The 23,500-nt window shown below is 33.0% G+C and overlaps 1 protein-coding gene across 3 annotated transcripts in view; it reads right to left on the reverse strand.

The window, feature by feature from the left end:
• Positions 1-23,500, reverse strand: part of LOC118182799 (uncharacterized) — a 623,155-nt gene that overhangs the window by 45,298 nt on the left and 554,357 nt on the right. For all 3 annotated transcript variants that reach the window (XM_085815295.1, XM_085815293.1, XM_085815294.1), the window contains 8 exons: positions 22,043-22,183; positions 21,869-21,922; positions 15,360-15,491; positions 11,821-11,937; positions 11,592-11,702; positions 10,266-10,290; positions 10,042-10,139; positions 4,798-4,896 (listed from right to left, as the gene is read on the reverse strand). In XM_085815295.1, coding sequence (XP_085671421.1) covers positions 4,798-4,896; positions 10,042-10,139; positions 10,266-10,290; positions 11,592-11,702; positions 11,821-11,937; positions 15,360-15,491; positions 21,869-21,922; positions 22,043-22,183 — 777 coding nt within the window. The remainder of the gene's footprint in view (positions 1-4,797; positions 4,897-10,041; positions 10,140-10,265; positions 10,291-11,591; positions 11,703-11,820; positions 11,938-15,359; positions 15,492-21,868; positions 21,923-22,042; positions 22,184-23,500) is intronic.

Below are 23,500 nucleotides of genomic sequence, written 5' to 3' on the forward strand. Positions count from 1 at the left end.
GAGACACGCCGAGAATTTCCAAAATGCATGTCGCTGCATGGGCCTACGATGTCAAACATGTATTACAGTTCATGGCTGCAACTCTGAACATCTTCCTGCAACCTCAATATATTTCATAAATGTTTTGAGAGTAATTAAAAGTATTTTGTTCTTTTGAGTACTATTCTTTCATTTCCCGTTTTTTCTATACACTTACACACGAAAACAGCATTTTAGATGATGTACTGCTATATACTCTAAAAACCTACCTCCTCAGATAATCTCTCCAGTTCAAAATTTAAGTGATTTAAAATTAGCTTGGAAATGATTGATAATATCCAATTGTTTGAAACTGTTATTGTAACATTAGTGTATAATTCACACTGCACAGTTTTTATACACTGCGATTATTCTAAATCTAAACCTTCTATGAAGAAATTTCAAAGAACAGATAGCTTGACAGTTTTCTGTTACGAAACCACGAGCTGATAGACAGAGAGCGCTGAGTAACAGCGCTCGAGCAATGCAGATGTTTTTGAGATAAAAATAAACAGTTGAGAACTGAGCAACGAAAAAATATGGTCCCGTGTAAAAACAAATGCAGAACTGTAACAAAATTATTGGTGATGTATATATTTTGTAAATAGAGTGTAATAAAATTTGTTCTAATAGCTTCACATTATTGAATTTGTGAAGATTTACCTGGCAGTCAGATTGAACGTAAGTACAAAGTAATTAATTTGATATTTTGTATTTTTTCGTAACGTAACAGTTTCTGTAACTTATTTAATTGACTTCAGATATTAAACCTTGATATAAATACGTTTGGAAAGGAGGGGTGATAAAAATACAATAACTTTATTTTCTTTAGAGAATAACTGACATGCATAAATCAGGAAATAAAAACGGTGAAAGCACAGGCACCTCAATGAATTAGTCAAGGCAAAATCAAAATTTCTTTTGGAATTAATATCAGTTGAAAAGAAGTGCATCGAATGAAAGGCTAATCTTTTTTATGACTAGTAATGTATTTGTAAACCACAATAAGATCTACTTCTGATCAAGAGGAGTCATGTTTACTTTTGAAATGAATTTACTCCTTTTCTCTTAAAATTTAGATCAAAACAAGATTAAATTTCATGAAAACTGGAGCCCGTTTTTTGTAAATTTATTACCATACAAATGTTATGTTCGCAAAAGCAGAATTTAGTTTCAGTTCATATAAAAATAGTCAGAAAACAACATAGATCTAGATGGAATCTCAAAAACTTTGACTAGTTAATTTCATTTATTTGCAGTGAAAGTCAGTAATGTGCTGGTACTCACCAAACACATATATATCTAACAATATTAAGAGGTATTAGAAGCCAAAAATCTTTAAAAAATGATGATTTGAGATTTTTGCATTTTCAAATTCTGTACACTTTTAGTTTTCTAAAAATACCATACTTAAATCTTTATGACAATTAGAACTTTCAAAATTCTAGTTTAATTTTAGTTTAATTCTAGTTTAAGTTTTAATTTGTCATCGAATGCTTTGACAAAAGAGGATTTTTACGTAAAATCGCTATTTTCTCCAAACATGATTTTTTATACTCGATGTACCTTTTCTAAGCTCACAGGTATGTAAAATTTCGAAGAAGATTAATGTTACTGAAGAACAAATGCAGAGTTGGATGGATGTAGAAGAATTTCTCCCGTTACATTCCCTCAAGATGATGATAAAATTAGATATGTACTGGGAAAGAAGAAAGACGATGAAGAGAAAGGGCAGAATGAAGATTAAGATTGTACGCTGAATAACAGAGATTTTACGTGGGAGAAAGTTGAAGAAAGATTATAGACTTTCATAAGATTTACCGAGGAAGTTCATCGATGTTAGCACATGGTGTCACGAAGCTTCATTGTATACACAGTGAATTTTTAAAACTCTTGCAGCAATCTCGAAAACAGTATTCAAAGTTATATCTCCTTGCACTGAGAAATTCCCAAGTTTCATTTGATAATACATAAACATAGGGTAATTTAAAAATGCTTAATATTATTTTTCTGAGATATGAAATCATATGCTTCAATTTTAAGTAACTTATACGATAATCTATATTCTTTAATAATGGCCTGTACATCGGCAAATATGATGAAAAGACTTTGGATGCTGCAATTTCTACAGATAATATCACAAAATATGGACAGGTAAGTTCTAGAAAGATATATTTAATTGGATAAATCTTTTGTCTGGAATCGTGGAGGTCCCGTTGAGTCTGTTAAGAAAGATCCTACTGTAATTCTAAATCTGTTTGCTTCAAGAACATATACTCAAGCACTCGGAGAGGATTTTACTTAAATTTGAGAAAAAATGGGATCAGGAGGAAAAACATAAACAGTTCTTTTGTTTTAATACACATAATTTTACAGATTATCCAGTAAAGCAGGTGGGCCGAAGCATAATAAGGCAGTAGTCTCAAACAAGCGGGCCTCGAAGCAATTTTATGTGGCTAGCAAATACATTTGAGTTACGTATTTGTTTTAGTACAGCGCTTATAGATTTCAATATAGCGTAAATTCATTGGGCAGCGGATTGCAGTAGTTTTTTTTTAAGAAAATTGGAAAGTACTAGCAAACATTTCAACAATCTTTACATTCCAGCTGAGTTCAAAGTGCTGGCTTCATAGCCGAAGGTACATGACGCATAGATTACAATGCTCTGACAGATTCGTAAAAAAAGCTAAGAGAAACAAACGACATTAATCATCGGATCTCAAGAAATGTCAATTTAAAATATAAACACCATTAGAAATATATGTTTTGTGTTTATATACAAGACTGCTAGTGAATGAAAACGAAATAGAATGGTTAGGTTTATGATGTCAGTTAAATGAAAAAAAATATAGATTTTGTATACTCGCATGCAACACAATATAGCTAGAACAAGGTGGTAGGTCAGTAAAATTTAGAAGTTTATTCGCCAGCCGAAAGTTTGAAAAGCTTTTATATTTTGGTGTGTCCATTTTTTAAGTTAGTATAATGATTGGTACTTTTCTTGAGTCAGCCAATAGTTGCTTGAAAATTATGAAGTCTAACAAAAGAGGCCGATTGGCCGATGAGAATCTATAATCCAGGATTAAGATAGTTCCAGTAATTTTTCTCTAAGTCTACAAACGTTATCAAAATAGAAACGCCATCAGATGTCACGTTATAGTAAAACACCAGAGAAATGTATAATTATTAACATTATCATATTGTTACGTGCATACGAGTTCGTAATGGTTTATATACACACATAACCGATGATAGCTTGATAAAATTTATTTCCCCAAAAGAAAAACTTTACAGTTCTGGAACTTTTCACAAAAGTACTCGTACAGCTTTTCTTAGTATAACATATCACAATTCGTAGTTTCGTAACGTTAAACACACTGTAAACAACTATGAATGTTAAACACAATGCAGTGCAAAGCGCATCTAAAGAGCGAGGCTCGTACAGAATTCTCTCAATACTCTGAACGAAAACCTGAGAACCTCTCTCCGGTCTTATACAGCTATAGTTCCATCCCCCGTGGTTGTGAAATTTCCAGTACCTTCGATTTCTGGAAGGCATACACAGTTACAGTTATATATCGCCGGATACACTCACAGTTAGTACATTGTGATAGAACCAGTTATAGTTACACACGGGTCAGACCAATATGTCACTAAATGGTTCCCCAGTTCGACGACTTTTGGAGAGACAGCGATTTACTTCAATGTTAAATGAACTTACCCCTGTAACCTTATTTTTCTGGCAAAACTTTCACTAAAATTATTCACATATACACAAAATTCAACAATATGTACAATATGTATTTTTCTGCATTAGTCGATAAAAAAGTTAATACATAAAGGAAAGAGAATAGGTTGTTGGTATTTATTCTCAAGTTTTATTCCACTGGAGAAGTTTTTTGTGAAAATTGGGTATGTTTTCACAATTTGTTGAAGTTTATGTTAAAATTAAGTGATTTAGTATTTAATTCAACATATTAGAAATATGTGAAATTAATGTTAATCCAAAAATTTTATATTTAGCTGCTAGTACATTTTAATTAAGAAATGTAACCAACAGAAATTTGTTACAGATAGAAATCAACACAATACATTTGAATTTTTTCCTTTACATTTGTAATTTATTCGTTTACACATGTTTTGACAAATATCGATATTTAGAAAGTAAAATTTGAAATCAAGTTAAAATTTAGTTTTAAATTTAAAAAAAAAATGGTTCTCCAGCTGCGTTCAGGTTATGTATGCAGACCGCCAGCTGCTTTCAGGTAGTGCATGCGATTTGCATGCAACTTGAGTTTCAGACCCCTGGCTTAAGGCATTGCGGAATACCTTTATCAAAATGTTTCGAAAATTGAAAGAAAATATAACAGCTTCACAAAACTAAATTAACTAGAAGAAAATAAGCTTTTATGAGTCTTTAAATGACGCTTAGAAAAGAAAAGAAATTCACCTTCTTTGTCTGTAAAACATACTGTAACATAACGTGTAAAATGATTTCCACACGTAAACTACATAACAGGGTGTCATTAAAGGAAATAAACTAGCATAAAATTCAAAATTATTGCATGAAACTAAAATTTGAAATTATTATAAATTTTAGAATATTATTTTAGAAATATAGATATTAAACTATAGTTAGAGAATTATAATCATGCAATATTTGAATTAATTATCTTAGAAATATAGTTATAAAATATTTTACAACTGTAATAATTTTTATGATATATGTTTCAGTGATAAACTTAGATATATCTGTTTTTACTATTTTTTAATACATACTCTAGGTCCTGGTGGTCCAGGAGGTCCGGGAACTGGTACAAAGTTTCCTGTGATCCCGTCTCCTAACCCACCAGGGGGCCCTGGAAGTCCTGGTTCACCCTGAAAAAGAGAAAAGCTTTTTGTAAATATTATGAACTACTCGCGACTTTTGAAATTATATCAGATAGCTTAAAATACAAAAATATTCAAATTTAAATGCACTATTCATTTTAAATATGAAACCTGAAGAGAAAAGTTCTGTAAAAAAATGTCAGTCTCAATTTATACCGAAATTTTAAAAAATTGCACTTCTACCATACAAAGTGTCGGAATTTTCCTATAGTTTATATATTAAATACCTGTGGCTCTCCATTTTATGCAACTTTTTAACTATCTGAGGAAACATCTGTCATCGTTATTTCGAATAATCAAAATTTTATAATTACCGAAGGAACTGATATTTTTGCGTCTTTCTTAGTTACTAATCTGAGGTGAGTGTCTCATTCACTTCATCGCCACCGGGCCTAACTGTCGTTTCAAGAAGGAACAGCCTGAAAATTTATGTGTGTTGGCAAAGTTGTAAAATTTAACAAAATAATTTTGAGTAAAAATTATTAAAAAGGATTTGATTTGTTTTGAAACATAAGATACTTATACAAATGAAAGGCAGATCCTGGATTTATCACCATATTTTCGCTAGAAGAAGGTTCTGGAAAATTGTTAAATATCCACGCAACCACGGAACATTTTAGGTCTTGTTCAGTTACTTGGAAAATGTTTTTTAATAATGAGTGAACATTTCTGTTGGGTTGTGTCTAAAGAAACTTATGTTCACTATTACTGTACTTAAAAATGTTCAGAAAGAAATAATCAATTTGTCAGGAAATTCTAATCAAGAAAATATACTTATTCGAATTAGATCAGCAAAATCGTATTTTCAGTTGTCCCCAATTATAAATCCTTTGTTTACAATACGATACATTTACAATATACGATACGATACGTTTACAATACGGTAAGCAACTTTCGTTAACAATAAGATTTTTAGGCGTAGAACATATTACAATAAAGGCACATTTTATTAGCTACATCCTGTTATTGAGAATACAGAACAAGTATTATACGAGAGTGCATGTATTCCTACTATAACACGGTAGATAGATTCTTAGAGTAAGAAGACGGAATGTATCCATGTGTCCCAATTTGTTCGAGGAAGAATGATACTCTACCGTGTCTCTGGATTATTATATCCTCATGTTGGTCGAAATCCGATATCTATATGACACAGCAACATGCAGACTCACAATGATTTCACGCACCAACACCGAGAAGACAAATACCTTATGCGAATGACTCATAGGAATCGTAAAACCACACTAGGTACCGCAAGAAGTGCCTTTACGAGGCTCAGACATCTTGCGAATTGCAGACTGTTTGCAAGGCGATTTTCGCTGTACCTACGCAACAAAGAGCCATCTTTTAATAGCACAATGTACAATCATATGTTGCTCTCAACATCCTACACTTATAGACAGAGCAGATTTTGCCTTAGCCGGCGTATACATCAGATCTTTCGCGAACTCAACATGTTTGATCTACGCTATCATACACATTGACATGACAAAAACTTCCAGCGGATACGACACATGAACTTTGGCCACGAATTACAGCTACCTGGGCTGTAATATACCAAAATGCCAACCAATTCTATGTATCGCCATATAGCAGCGTTTATAATTGCTTATGGTGGCCGCATTAAGTAGGGATTATAATGCATTTCGTTTTTCCAAGTACCTAAAATTTTAATGATTTCATCTTCGTATTATAAGGAACCTACAAATAAACTTTGTACTGTAAATTTTTACTGTTGCGGTGCTGCAGATTTAATGATCATGATAATTATTTTGATATATAGAAATGCTGAAATGAAATTAAGTTCAAGGAATACAAAATTTTAATCACATACAGATGTTTGTAAACTATTTCAAAAACGTAAGAACGTTGATAGTACCCGTGAAGACGAACAACATTTACAATGAATCCGAAGGCCTCATTTCACTCATATTCTTGAAAAAGAGCAACTTCAAAACACATGCAACAAGCATAAAATGTCAATTCTGACGTCATTTCTGTCTTTCTACAGAAGTAGCTCATTTCCAGAGCGCCACTGTCAGGTATTTACCATATGTCAATTTCTAGTGAAGAGAATTATGGATTAGGCACGCTGTTTTCTCATATATAATTAATATAGTTGTTACCGGCAATGCATGAAATACGGCATTCTATAGAACACCTAAGCATTTTATAGAATGCCTGGAGGTTTTAGGCAAAGTATGAAAAATGAGAATTCTTACATAATTTACCTAGGCATTTTATGGAATGATAAATGTGCTTTAGACAAAGTATAAAAGAAAGGTCATGATAAGCTATTATTTAAAAGACGTTCATTCCTAAAAATATAAATGTTATTTTGAAAAAAAAAAAAAAAAAAAAAAAAATGAAAGACTGCCATTGAAAAACTTTTATTCTAAATATGTAAAAAAAAAAAAAAAAAAAAAAAAAAAGTAGTGAGATAATCTTGATACAACATAGTAAATTTCTATTCTCTATCTCACTGGAAATCGATAATATCTACCTGACAACGGCAATTTAATTCAGAACAAATATAGGTTTCGTAAATAGTGCCCTTTTTAATAACTTTTTTTTTTTCTGACAGGGTTCACCAAAGGTATATATATATATACAGTTCACTATCATTCCGTGGTATTAGGTGTAAAGTTCCTTCAACATTCCGTGCTCCGTGTCCTCCGTGCTCAGCATCCAAATGAATTTCATGAAATACATGAAATAACGGACGCCTTCTTTAACAGGAATGAGTTTATGAGTTAAATGAGTTTACTTTTGCTTTCCACAAACATCACATCATAGCGATTCAAAAACCAATCGTTAAATGGTTCCCTTTTAGCAGCCATTTTGTATTTTTTACATCATGTAACAACTTCTTGTAAGTAGTTTCGGTTATTCGAAAAGAATCGCACATGTGTTTCATACTTTGCCGATTTGTCATTTGGCCTTATATAAAATGCCTAGGCAGTGTGTGAAATTTTTAATCGTTTCATACATTGGTCGGAAAATTTACGGCATTCTGTAGAATGCCGGATCGGATTTCGAAATCCGATCCGGACAGTAACATAGTTATTATATCTGGAATGCTTTTACTTTAGTTCATGTGAGCAAAAATTGGTAATTTTGTGACGGATATGATAAACTGTCGAAATATTTCCATTTCAGAAATTAATTTTTAATTCATTCATTGCTAGCCAGGTGTTTCAGACATTAGATTTTTTAAAAATTTGTTTCCCTTAATACACTGATGGCCATTAAAATTGCAACACCATGAAGGAAAGCAAATACAAAAAATATATTTATTGTGCACAAACAGTATTGCATGAAGACAAAATGATTAAATTTGTAAGCAGTTTTGGGGTTTACAGGGGTGCGAAATCAGTAGAAACAGCTACCACCGCTGGCAGCTAAAACGGCCCTTACCCGGTTAGGCATGGAGTCGAACCGGACTTCGGAAACAGAAACAGGCAACTCATTCCATGCTGCTTCAAGTTTATGCCACACTTCATCAAACATAGTGGGGCCCACCAGCGGCCGAGCGGTAAAGTCGTTGAACACTGGTAGTTCGGTCCGAGGTTCGAATCCCGCGAACGGGCTGGCTGCATGGGCGTTTTCGTGGTTTTCCCCATGTGTAACGTGTATACGAGCCAGTTTCCCTTAGAAAGTCCTCCACGAAGGCATCCCTCCCCTTAGGCAGATAGCCCTCGAAGCTTTGCCATAATCACACACACACACACACACACATCAAACATAGTAGCTGGACAGGGTTAGCTGGCAAGTCTCTTACCAACCCATGAACAGATGTTTTCAACGGGTGACAGATCTGGAGACCGTGCAGGCCAGGGCAGCAGTCGAATATCCTGCGTATCGAGGAAGGTCAGAAAACGAAGTGCAACATGTGGTGCATTATCTTGTTGGAACATGGTCTTAAGCAGGTTTCGAAGATAGGGTACAACTACTGGAAGTAAGATGTCCGATCTGAATATAATACCGGTAAGAATACCGATCTGCGTTCAAATTACCGTCGATCCAAACAAGAGATGTACGTGTCGTGTATCCAGGGGCTGCCCAAACGGTCACACCAGGTGCAGGGTCCCTATGCCAATATCAAATGCAAGCAGTCTCCTCGGAACTTCCAGACACATATAAGGCCAGCAGAATACTGCATGCAGAACCGCGACTCGTATGAAAAGACGACGTTGCGTCACTCCTGTATTCAGCTTTGTCGTTCGGCGCACTAGATTTGCCGTCTCTCTCTGTGCTACATTGTCAAGGGAAGCCGAAGTAATGGTCGCCGTTCTGATAGCCAACGCTGCTGCAAACATCAACGCACCGTACGAGCGGATACTGAGCGTGTTGCAAACATGCCCATTTCCTGACTAATGGTTCGTGAAGCGGTTTAACGGTTTTATAGGGCTGACCTCACAATATGTCTTCCCCCCTCGGGTGTAAGTCACGGGAGGGAGCTGAGGCCCTTCATGCCGTTCAGTATGACCCTCAGCAATTCATTGATTCCATATTCGCATGACAATGGTTAGATGTGTCTGACGATATCACGGAACGGACGACCGTCGCCTATCGAGAGTTTGGATTAGGCGACGATCCTACCTCTATCGAATTCCGACAGTCGCTGGTAAGCATTTCTTCTTATTATTCGAGGCATAGCACGATATTGTAAGAAAACTGCGACCTTACAAAGCGCTTTCCGAATGAGAAATCCACTACAAAACTTTTCTTTTACGCAGCGCTTCAGACGTCGTTTCTCCCTCCTGCGTCATCTAAATGAGCTGAAATACTAATCATTTGCATAACCTAATCTCTTCTTCCTTTCATGTGATTTTGACGTTCGTCAGATCATTCCTTCCTGGTGTTGCAATTTTAATGGCCAGCAGTGTAGATGACATTAAATATCGCTTAATCATTTTCAAATGTTTAAATATTTTGCATTACTTTGGAAAGAATGTAATAATTTGAGTGAAATATCCAAATCCTTTTTTTTTTTTTTTTTCCAGAAAAGTTTACGATAATATATAGAGACACAATGAGACTTCAGTAACAATAATATTAATCAAATTTTAAAAAACCCAATCATTTATTTTTTACAAATAAATAATTTACGGTTTTCTATAAAAATTTCACCTTTTGTCCAGGGTTTCCAGGTCGTCCCATCTCACCTCTTTCTCCTGGAGGCCCTATGGGACCTGCAGGACCGAGATCTCCTTTATCGCCTTTAGGGCCTATATATATAAATGCGTCACATATTTTAATAAAATTAAGAGAATGAAAGTATGATTATGGAAGCTAGGCAACTCATAACGTCAAATTTTACTTTAATTATTGATTGGCATTAAACTAATACTTACCAATGCTGACAACACTTATTCCATCCTAAAAAGAAAAGGTCATTTTATGTGGGTTCTAAATATTTCCAAACAAAAATAAAATACAATTATATGTAAGAAAGTAGCATTCTGTGTAATAGTCTCTAACAACAAACAATATGTACTTAACAGTAACAAAACAGCAAAACATAATATATGGTGATATTGTAGAATTATGTTTTATTTGTTTGGTTTAAAGGGTACTTAATATCACAATGTCTCATTTTAAAATTATTTTAAAATATTTTACTTAAGCATACAGAAGTTTGATGAACTCCAATAATACCATTTAATAAATTAGAAAATTTCCACGTAGAAACTGCAATTCTGATTAAAGTGTTAAAAAAAATTCGAGTTATTGAGATGTCAAAGTTCCATTCTGTTGTACTTTACAAATTCTGTTACATAAATTGTATTATCTAGCAGTAAGTTCCAACTATTATCTAGGAATATATTTCCAAATATTACAGATAACCTCCAACGATACTATAAATTTCACTATTTGCAGAATCTACCAGAAGTGTGGTTAGGTTAGTAAATACAATGCTACTAGCTAACAGAAAATTTATTTTTGAAGCCGCATCTAAACTTCATCTTAGAAGTTTTTTTATTCAAATCTTATAATTAAAAAAAGTAAACACCTGATAATTTGCCAATATTAAGACAGAGATAAAAATTTCAGATTTTTATATTAAAACGTGAATAAGTGTATTCGCATCAAGCATCAGTGAAACTTACAATTCAGTTCTTAGGTTACAGAGGTCTGAAAATAATTATGGAGTTAAAATAATCAAGAATAATAAATCACAGATGACTAATATGTATTGAAAATCAAATTAAATATCTGAAAGCAAACAGGATATTCAATATTTAGATTTCATTAGAATTTAATATCTTTTGTATTACGATACGACAAATTTTCTCAGTTTCAAACGCCTGTTATAATTTGGTTTACATACATAACTTGATGAACTTATTCATTGAAGAGGATTTCGATGGGTTATCGTCTAAGAAGACAGTGCAGCTTCTTAATACCAAAACTTCATTTTTTATTTCTCTCATACCAAAAATTATGGTAAAAATAAATTCCTTTGCATTTATAATAACTGTTATAATATATGGAATATGAACGGTTAATATGAACACAGATATTTACCAAAGAACAAGTTACAGAGCAATTTGATGCAAAATTCTAATCGTATGTTGCATATGCATTTTAGTAAACATTTAAAAATCTTGAAAATAAACAAATTAGTTTTAACATCTGTAACACATGAATACACTTTAAATTGATGATGTTTCACTTACCGGATTTAAATAACTTCCAGGTCCCGGTGGACCAGGTTCTCCTTTATCACCTTTTATGCTGTTACCTTTCTCTCCTTTTTCTCCTAGTCTACCAGGAGTTCCTGGTCTACCCTGAAGATATGAAAAATATCAATAACATGTACTAACGTTTTTCTTAGAAGTAAAGGTGTAATTCAATTATGTTAAATTCAAAAAAGCAAGTGATGTCGGAAAAGTACATGAAACTCACTGGGAAACCAGGCAGTCCGATTTCTCCTATGGGTCCAACAGGTCCTGGTGGTCCGGGGGGCCCAATTTTACCTTTCTTCCCCCTTCTCCCTCTGTCTCCTTTCTCACCTTTAATCAACTGTAAAAAGGAGAGTTGAATAAAATTATTCATGCTAATGTAATTAATTTATTAGACATAAACTTTCATACGAAAACAAGAAACTACGGTTACAAAATTTCTATTCTCTTAATATCCTACACAGTGATAAATAACGTTCTGAAACTCTTTGTATGACGAATATTTTCAGTCTTTGTCAAGTGTTCAGTACAACTGCAATTTATCGTGACTCTGCATCAAGCCTGGGGGCAATCGCACATCAGAATAGAAGGAGCGCTCTAGACTGCAAAATATAATTTTAGTTCACAGTGCACATTACATCACAAATATGATTGTTAAAATGGATTTTAGCGCATAAAGGAATCACAGGAAATTAGGCCACTGATATTTAGAAAAGGAGGTAGCAAATAGTCCACAGATGCATGAACAGACTACCAAGAGTCCTAGGTCGTTTGTTAAAAGAAACACCTTTAACTAACTATCTACAACTGCAAAAGAAGAGGAATGATGCAGAAGTAAGTGGGCAAACATTTCGTCTATTTCCTAAAGTAGATACAGAGTTATAATCACTCAGATCTAGCTTCACCCAACTACTAACAGGACACGAGCCCTATCTTTATCTCTACATTTTTAGAATCTTCACTCTGTGACTGTGGAGAAGAGAATGACATGGATCACTACCACTAACAATGGCACAAAACTAGCTCTTGGCATCTTAAAAAGTCAGTGAGATGCGCCTGCCAATTGTGGACAATTAACACACTCAAAAACAGGTCTGTATAGCAAAAAAAAAAAAAAAAAAAAAAAAAAAAAAAAAAAAAAAAAAGAAGCATTAAATTACTGTTCTATCTAGGATAAATACTCCAGACTCAGCTCACCTGTATATTTTAATCACCATTTTTGCATTTAACTTGCTGTAATTAACAAATCTGTGAAAAGAAGTTTTGTATAGATGCAATATAACACGAATGAGCACTAATTTTGTAACAAAACATTTAAATGTAACTACAAAGTTATTTGATAAATAGATGTTTAATTAATTAAGGCATACCAGTGCACTAGTGTAACAATAATAAGCCTTCTTTGCCGCTGAACTACATCCTTTTGAAATAAAAAAAAAAAAAAAAAATGTAGTTTGATCAATAGAAAATCTCCGGTGGGATGGTACAATTCCGTTTGACTTACCACTGTGCCCGGAAGCTATCTCAGCGGTGCACAGCACAGCTGATGTATATGTAATTGCAGCCAATACGTTGCGAAGTGTGTGATTACTTATTTTTCATGTTAGTAACATCAGCAGCTTCGTGGACATATTTGTTTTTAAATCTTTAATTCAGTAGCCGTCAGTAGAGAAGAATATAAAAATATAAAAAAGCAAATCAGTGAAAAAGGGATTGCAAGGTTTATTTCCCAAAATTAAAATTAGGTTAATTAAAAATGTCTTATATTCATAAGAACAAATCTGGAATGAATAAAATCTCTAAAATGCGTATGATTCTTTAGCAGCCACAAAGAATATTTATAAACGACATTTAAACTACAACTGTTAAAATTTAATGCTGTTTTTTGGCTTTATATCTAATTGATGTACAAATAAAACTCCTGATAACTAACATAGACAGAAGCAAGAAAAACTAAAAAAGCACAATTATTTAAAACTCGAGGTCTGTATCACAATAATGGAGCCTTTCAGGTTTTCAACTGTATGACACACAGCATATGGTTTAGAGCAGGGAATAATAAGAAGGGAATTAAAGGAATAATAAAACTTACATGGAGTTTTACTTCTGAAATATTTCATTACATTTCTCTATTTAAGAACCGTATTAATTCAAAAATTTAGCGAATTTTGAGCAAACTAATGCAGCGTACTGTTAACCCTTATTAATTAAAAATTTGCTTACAAATCACACAGCCACATTATGTTTAAACGTGGTGTTTCGTTTCCCTTTATTTTATGTCTTTTCTTTTATTCTTGTTGAATTTGTGCATCAAAAATACTACCTTCTTCTGACAAAATTCTATATTCTTTATTCTTTTTCTCCAATCATTTCTTCAGCTTTGTTCATTGTTTTATAAATACAAATACCATAAAGAATTCAATAATGTTAAAATCCATAATAATCCAATGTTATTATCTCCTCGCAGGCGGACCTTTTCTTGCGATGCGATATCAGTTGAGAATTTCATTCTAAGATTTCAAGTCACGCTATTAAAAAATCATGAAAATTTTCTTGTTCTTTAAATGGTGAATAAGACCATTCATTCTTGTAAAAATTTACAACCAAACGTTCAAGAAACCATTACACTAAGAGCTTCTTCATACAGATACTAACACATTAAACGCTTTACACAAAACAAATCTTCAAATACTAATCACCACTAACAGGTTCCATGCGTACTGTGTTATAGCATACACTATATTCAGAGTTCTACACTCTTCTTGCTGACTGAAAAAAATCCTGAAATAAAGAACAACCCAGCTTTTCGTTTGGAACTCCCTACTGATAAGACGAAGGCGAGAACAGAAGAGGTGAATTTTACTTATAGAACTTCGGCATTTTAGCTTTAACCGTCCCCTCCTCTTTTGTAGACAGGTTGAGATGCAAGGATAATCCACATAATGAATAATTGACCCCTAGATAACAGATTTATGCATTTAGAGAAATAGAAGTCCGAGTGTCGATATGAAACCGCTCTACAAGTTATAAGTTCCTTTCGAATACATTATCTTAGCATTTTAAATTAAATCTTAATTTTGATTTTATTCATTCAGATATATTTATTAGTTCGTAAAGGAAATTACCTTTCACATCAAGAAATAGAGAATAAAAATATGACTTACATGCTCACTAGTTATATTTTATTCTTATTCCTCTTTTGCTCTATCATTATGAATGAGATAGATTACATTCAATTTTCTTTATAAATATATTCTGGAACAAATTAATGCATTTATACTACATTCATTTAATTTAACATCAATTTAAATTTATCCTAAGTGTGTTTTAATTAATTAAAGTTTTAGAAAATGGGAGAAATAATTTTAAATATTTTTCTAGAGCTATGCAGTTCAGGTAATATAATTTTAGCTTTAAGATTTCAATACAAAAAACACGTGCTTTCAAAACCAAAACTATTTAGAAATAATTGATCTAAGTCAGCAACTTTTATTACGTATATAAATTTGAAGACTTTCTCGAGCTGAGATATTATTTTAGAAATGAATTCAGATATAAGTCAGTTATTGAAAGGATGTCATGTGAAGCACCTTAGGTAAAAATAGATTATGATAAATTAGAAAAAATAATAAAATAATTCATACAAATTGAATAATGAGTAACTATAATTTACATTTGTGTATTTTTAAAGACATTTTCGAAGGCTAAAGAAGCTTTTTAAAAATTCTAAGCTAAAGAAGAATTAGGTGATTTTTAAAATACCAAAGATACTTCGCCATCACTGGAAACAACGCTACTAACTCCTGGTGGTCCAGCGGGACCAGGCTCTCCAGGTTCTCCTTTTGGACCAGCTGGACCTACTTTACCTTCTTTGCCCCGAGAGCCTCGATCTCCCTAAAATGCAACAAAATCAAATCAAACAGGGATTATTGTATTCAAAATGAATATCAATAACAATAAATAATCAATAATAATAAACAAAACAAAAATAAAAGTAGTATTATAAAAACTTTGACAAGTATTAAATAATATCACGCACGTAATACGAAAAAAAAAAAACGTATCCTAGTAAAACGTCAGAAGACCAATCAGGTCTGGTTACAATTAATACAGGTCTCGTTACAATATTTTCTTGCTAAAATGCAGCTCGTTATAACTGCAGTTCGAATACTAAAATGGCGTTGTCTAAAAATCCATTTCATCTTTTATTAAAATCGTACACTTATACAGATCAAAAATCTTTATTTTTTTAAAGTATAAAATTAAATGAAAACTGAAAGTTTCCAAAACTTAAAAAAATATTCGTATACAACCTTACACGAATATTATATAAATAAATGTAAGTAAGCATGCGTATGATGTAATTTTGATTTACATAATACGTACGTGTATATCATGCATGTTTATTTTATATATGCCCAACATAATTTGTGTGTTGAAATGCATTAAAACAGTTTTTGACATTCATCATTAAATACAAATGTTCAAAATATTTTAGTGCACTGCATGACTATAGAATTTTTCTCGGTGGGAAGCCTTCACTTTCAGTATAAAACAGGTGATATTAAAAAGAAAACTGACTCATTATTTTTCTCCTAACTAGGGAAGATTCGGATTATTGATTGCGACACAGCACATAAGGGCTGTCTGCCAAAGGGAATATAGTTCGTGAAGATCACTGTAAGAGAAATTGTCTCGTATTAACATAACAAACACATGGGAAAACCCATGAAAACACTTTTGCTGCCATCATCTTCATCAGAATTCGAACCTGGGATATTTAGTGTTCATTGCTTTTATCCATTTGATCAATTGTGGGTATAACATTAAGGAAGGATGTAGATTTCAAATGCCGTTGATATTCTTTATAATGACCCCTTGCATCCTACACAAAAAATGGAATTGTTGCTATAAATAACGGCCATTATCCGAACCTTGAATATATGTTACCGGCTATATATGAAGTACCGCCATTTTATAGAAGACTTATCCCATATAGACATTTTATAGTATGCCTAGCAGTTTTAGGCAAAGTATGAAACATGAGAATTATTATATACTTTGCCTAGGCATTTTACAAAATGATAAATGGTATCTAGGCAAAGTATTAAAAAAGGCCATTCGAAAGACAAGCATTCCTCAAAAATCCAAATGTTATTTTGAAAAAAATAATGAAAGAATACCATTACAAAACTTTTATTCAAAATACATAAAGAAACGTGAAAGTTGTGCAAAAAAATGCCTTTCTTATTAATAATTTATGAAATGTATGAAATAAATGAGTTAAACTCATGGATAATCGAAATGAATCGAAGATATATTTCATACTTTGACGGTTTGTCAGAATACCTAAAAAATGTGTGAAATATGAAACGTTTCATGCACTGTCGGCCAGTTTTCGGCATTCTGTAAAATGCCTAGGTATTGTACAGAATGCCGGTTTTCATACATTGCCGCTAACATATATATAATATGAGGTAGAAATGTTTCCCTTTCCATCTACATAAATGTAATCAAATAAAATATCTAAAATTGCTACCACACATTTCGAATTTGCAAATATTTATAATAGACATTTCGTTAATATAATAAATATATAAAGGAGGATTATCAGTGTCTTACAATCAGTAATAACAATGTTGCGACTGGCTTTTATATGTAGAGACAGAGAAAAGAAGAAAAGGAAAAGTAAGCTTAATGCAAGCTAACTATCTAGATATATAGCTTGTCCTTTTACATTTCTCACCGCTACATTAGGTAATGACATTTTGATTTACTAGTCATTTGTATACATTACAGTATATTAGCGTCATTCTGAAAGCTTCGTTAACCAAAATGAAAATTAGAACTGCAGAGGGAATAGTAGCAATTAATTTTTCATAATACGATCATTAATCATATTTATTTGTATTATATAAGTGTAGATCAAAATTATGCATTTAGAATATTAATTACATACAAGCTTAGTCAAAGGTCCCAGTGTTTGAGAAAATCTAAAATAGGAAAAGCACATACATAATAAACAGAAGAACATATGTATAGTAGAGTATAATTCCGGGGAAACGCCATTGAGTCTTTCATCTATGTTCAAATTTTCATGTTACTGAAGGAATAAAAATTTCCTTTTATTTTAGAGTTATTTTTAAATTTTACTATCAATATTAAAGAAAATTTTTAGATTAAATTTCAAACAAATTAGCTATTGCGTTATGAGAAAGTTCCTTTATTGCCAATAGATGGCAGCACCACCACATTTACTTCTGTGCGAGGGCTGAAGAATTTTAGTTTCTTAAAACGTACTGTTAAAACGAATAGAAAATTTATGGTTAAAAACAATACGGGAATACGGAGAGCAAAATCTGAAAGGGTTCAGACTTTAAAGATTCCCAAAACGGCTCTCTTAAAGTTTAATATGGTTTATCAGCAAAGTCAATCGGTAGAGATGGCCCAGATGGATTGTGAAACATTTTATAGGGCACTATATGAATATACAGTTAGACTAACATGGGAACGTTCTATACATTCTGTATTTTGAAAAGTGAAAAATATATAACTCCATTCTATAAACATATTTCATGTTTTTAATTGGATATATCATGAACACAATGCATGTTTTTAATATCAATCGGAATAAAGTCAATCAGAATAAGTCAAACAATAATATTTTTAAGAACCGCATTTATTGCTTTTCAATAGCTCAGTTTGTTAAGGCATAAAAGGTTCAGTTTGTAAGATAAGTATCTAACTTTTTCCGAATGACAACAGACTCGAATGAAAAGTGAAACAACGCATTTAAAGCGAGTCAACGCAAAATCGAGTTTCGAGAATGACAGCTCTTTTCGGATAAAAAAAGCATTATACAAGATTATGCATTGCAAATACTACAAAATAACCAAAAATGTATTGTATTAAAGTGAAATGCCTACATTTATGATTAAGTATAAGTTACTCGTAACTCCATGCTACTATCAAATGAGTTTTTTATAGTTTTCTTAACAAAAATAGAAAGCTAAATTTTTATTTTGCATATATTCAGAAAACCTTTAATGCAATAAAAATTTAAATAATTTTGAAAAAATAACATTTTTTCACTTGCGGGAACCTTAGTATCGCGTTCAACCGAAACATGAAATAAAAACTCTCATTCTAAACTTTATTATTCTTACTAAAGTCTTCTTTAGGACTATTGAATTCACTTACATTTACAAACAAATTTTTGGGCATTCTCTGCTCCGCGAACTTAATTGCACTACAGGTCCTCCCACTCCTTAGAGACAGGCGCGGAGGTTCAACCTCCGCTCTGGCCCCTCAGAGAGAGAGAGGCGCACCGCCCAGGAAAAATCTCCCAGACGGCACTGGTCGTTAATTTGCTACCTACCAGTCGCTCGGGCTGCCCGTCGCAGTGGGGCATTACCCAGCATACTCGGGGACCCTACCCCCCGCTACTAGTACCACGCCGCGCTACAACGTGCCAGACCCCGAGGCCTTCAGAACCACCAAGTTCATAAATTTTATAGCCCCGCGGCCGAAACTGCCTAGGTACAGATCCTAGCCAGTAGCTTTGCTGCGTCGATCCCCGGGGGTAGGGCTTCCCGGGGATCGAAAATTTTATATAATTTCCCAATTATACAAATTGTATCGCTTCCCCGCCGTCTTTTCTTAAATCCTACGCTGGACCATGGCTTTTCAGCCATTCATCTTAATAAAGCAACCTAAGACTGTCGGGGGGTGATGTAAGTGGCCCACTCGTGATGTGTCCTTAATTTTGACGGCTGTCGCTTTGTGTTTCAGTTTATCATCATCGTTTTACATCAGGAGGTACATCTTGCTGCTGATTTCCTCGACGACCTTGTTTGAGCATTTTCAAATTCACGATAAAAATTATCACACTGGATATATAACCGAACTTTTCCACTCTTTTTGAAAAGTAGATTTATTTGTTTACGGAGCAACTGAAAAATATGAGATTTACTAGAGAGAAGTAGATGAACTTAGAATAGAATGACAACGCATTTCTAAAGAAATATCACACAGAAAAGAACACATTTCCTAAAATTATAATCGAAGTAAATATGCTCCTTTAATATCTTTCTACATTCAAATACTGTAAAAGTCGCATAGTCTGGCGCACATACCCCTAAATGCGTACTGTCTGAGAGCACTGTGAAAGTATCATTCGGCAATATCTGAAAACATTCAGAATTAGTTTACCAGAGAGTTGCACGTACTAAAACTAATTCAAAGAACCGAGTGAATTTATTCCGATTCCAAAAAAACGGAGTGGTAGCTCCTTTAAAGTTTACGGGCAGCTTTTGTTAGAAGCGAGTCAGAGATAGAGATCTGCTATTCGCTTAAGAACTGATGCACTTTACTTAGCGTATTTAAGACTGACAGGCGAAGAAAGTGAGAAGCTTTTGTTGGAAGCGTGCTAAGAAAATTCGATTTCCATCTTACAGAAGAAAAGACTATTTACCCTCCCATGTTAAAAGTGAATTTAATTGTTATCTTTTCATGACTTTACTATTCCAGAATTTTATTGTTAGTTCTGCGTAGGAGGTTTTAGGGAATCTGAAAAATACATTTGAAAGAAATTAGTTTAGGGAGTTATCGTTTGTGATTAAGTCAATTCTTCCGATCCTACTTCTCGTTCGATTCTTTTCGCTCTTCACTTCAACGTCGGAAACCGAACCGATCCCACTGCTCTTTGGGTTCTTTCTGTTCTTCGCTTCATCCTCGCTACTGTTCTCCATTCACTCGTAGTTCCGGATCTTTTTCATGAATATTATTATTTGTGAGAGGTGAGTTATACAAAGGAACCTATTCAATTCAGTGAACGACCCGATCCCATAAAAGAACGGTTTCACCCATCTCTAATTCGCATCAGCGCCATTTACCTTCAGATCAGTCTTTATTTAGAGCATAATAAGTATTAAAAAAAACTTCGAAAGTCTTGAGCTTTTCCCTCTTAGACAAGTTTAGGACCTATCAGCCACCTTTTTAGGTCACAACCTAGATTCAAACTATGGATCAAGGGGCTGATAAAAATATTAAAGTAAACGAAAGACACTCATTTTAGCATTTTTCTTTCTATTCTATAAAGGAATTCCTAGCTCATTTTATTATAAAAGATGAATTTTTTTGCTGCTATAGTTTGGAAACTTATAAACTTATAAACTCACATTTAAATATTCCAAACTCTGAGAAATCTCTTCTTAGGAAAGGAGAAGAGAAAAAAATGTGTGTGTCGTAAACATCGTGTACAGGTAAGTTTTTGATTAATTTCATGATTTATTTTGTTACCTTTACTGGTCGTTGTTGCGCAAAGTTTGAGTTATGTTGTAAAATAAAGCAATAAAATAATGGATTCGTCTTCGTTTAACTTTTATTTAATATTATTATTTACTGTTTAATCTTCGAGTAATCTTATCGTTAAATCTCCAGATGTGTATAAAACTTTAAAGTTGGATTTATTCCTTATTTTTGAATTCTCCCATGCAATTCATACCTAAGCGAGTTTCACGCGTTCGCTAAATCGATTCCTTAGAGAATGAGTTTACTAATCTTGGCGAAAAGTGAATCCTAAATTTATGATACAAAATTCTATAGAACAACTTGAAAATATTAATGATCCAGAGATAAATCAATGTGAAATTTTAAATACAAATTTAAGATGCTCCTTACAAAAAACAATCTCATTTTTATAAAACAAAACTTCTGCAGCGATGAATAAATAATGAATTTTCACATTCACCTTAGTTGGCTTGATGTAAATAAACGTACACTCACGGCTTAAACAGTCGAAGTCCATCATAGCGCTAGTTTTCAGTTTTGGAGTTAAACTGTAATTCCAGCCAAAGCCCCAAATAAGATTAGCACCGGTATTTTTGATTTAAAACTTATTGAACTAAATCGTTATTTAAATTTTATTTATGTTTTAAATTTCATTTTAATTATTTAATTTTCGTCATCTTTTCTGACAGACTTCAGAGGGCTCTGGCACTTATAATTTTAAAAATTAAACCGTTCGTGCAATAAGTACAGTATTGAAGGAACTGCAATATTATACCCACATTTACTTATATCATGCAGTTTCATATTTCAGTTTCTATGTCCTCAGAGAAATTCAGCGCCTTCTGAATCAGTGCATACCGAAATTGTTAGAATGAGGGCATCGTACTTTCGACGTTACTATTTGCAGCAAGTGGGTTATAATTTTGCTCACATTTAAATATTCTGTGTTACTATATATGAACTAAGAAAAGAATACTCACTTTAGGTCCAAGATCACCTGTAGGCCCAGGCTTTCCAGGTGGACCAGGATCACCCTATAAAACACATTAACGTTATTAAAAAGAACATTTTAAAAAGGAAGATACGCGTAAATGTTACTATAACATATATCTTCACAATGTCCATTAGTAAGAAAAGATAAATAAAGAATTTACCTTTGGACCAGCAACGCGGAGAGCAGAACCAGTGCTACCATATTCAATATCGACATCATCATCTGAGCTTCGGAAAGCAGCAGATAAACCTGGTGGTCCTGGAGGGCCTGGAATTCCGATACCAGGAGGTCCAGCATCCCCCTATCGAAAGGTAAGATAGGATATTAGACATAAAATTAATAAAGAATACATTTATAACAAGAAAAATACAGTTTTTAAAATGTTAGGAAAAATAAGCTGTCATGTCCTCAGGAATAATAAAGAAACTAAAATTAGGCGAAACTACAATAGTAAATCTCATTTTGGAGTAGATTTGGAATAAAATTCTATTGAGTTCGTGGGCGTTTAGACAGCATTCCTTTTTCTTCAAAAACAAAAATATTTCTTTGCTCCTGAAGAAGGACGTATATCTGATCGCCCTCAAAATATCTTGAGTCTATTTAAAATCTACACCAAGCTAAGTTTTTTTTTGGTTATTTTTATTTCCTCATTTGCCTTTAAATTTTAAGGCAAATGAGAAATCCGATATCGATCAGTACGTAGAAGTATAATCATAAGTAACTTACACTACTCAGCAAACAATAAATATTCTGATGTCAGGTCTTCATGACGTCATTTCATATTATAAATCTAATTGAACTTATATGAAAATGAGCTATTCAGAAGACGTTATTTCGAAGTTATCTCCTTCAGGCCACATTTTGAATATCAGATGTCCCTTAAATGAACTCATTTTCTGGGGTGAAAAGTAAATGAAAAGAAATAGGACACTAAAATCTCTTAGTTTTTTTAACTTTGCTAAGGGTGCTAAATTTTAATGCATGAACAAGAGTAATGACCTCGAAACAGCTAAATGTTATATTTAAAATGCTTATTCTACTCTTTCAGTTTCAAATTTTGCTAAAATAGTTTTGGCACTGATAGAGAAATGGTTTTTGCGTCTCAAAAAAAGAAACCCATGTTTGATTGTCCTAAAAAATCGACCTTTTGAGAAATAGAGTAATTTTATTCAAAATCTACATAAGACTAATGTTGCTTTTTTGCCTAATTACTTTTCATGAAAATTATAAAACATATAAATTCTAAAACCTAAATTCTTACTCCTCTTACTTTTGAATAATGATATAATATCATACGCGGAATGAGTTCATGATTTTCATGTGAATTTCATTAGTGTGTATCAAAATCCTTAATGCAATTCGAACACGTATAGGCCATAATGCGTTTTATGTGGGTATAATAAGTATGCACCTAGTCTTTCTGATAAATACTATGTACTATCGATTATACGGTTTGTGAATTAAGCATTAGTGGCGGTGCCTACGTACGCATGCTCAACGTTTTGCGAGACAGCGTATAAAAACAAACATCGCAAGTCCAAGCATGCTCTAAAAATCGCTGAACTGCGTCTATAGATTTACGCTCCTGCCCAAAAAATTAAACAACGAAGGCAAAGCA

Source organism: Stegodyphus dumicola, chromosome 4, assembly GCF_044657685.1.
Source record: "Stegodyphus dumicola isolate Sdum_Otavi_A_Nest chromosome 4, ASM4465768v1".
Taxonomy (NCBI): Eukaryota; Metazoa; Arthropoda; class Arachnida; order Araneae; family Eresidae; genus Stegodyphus; species Stegodyphus dumicola.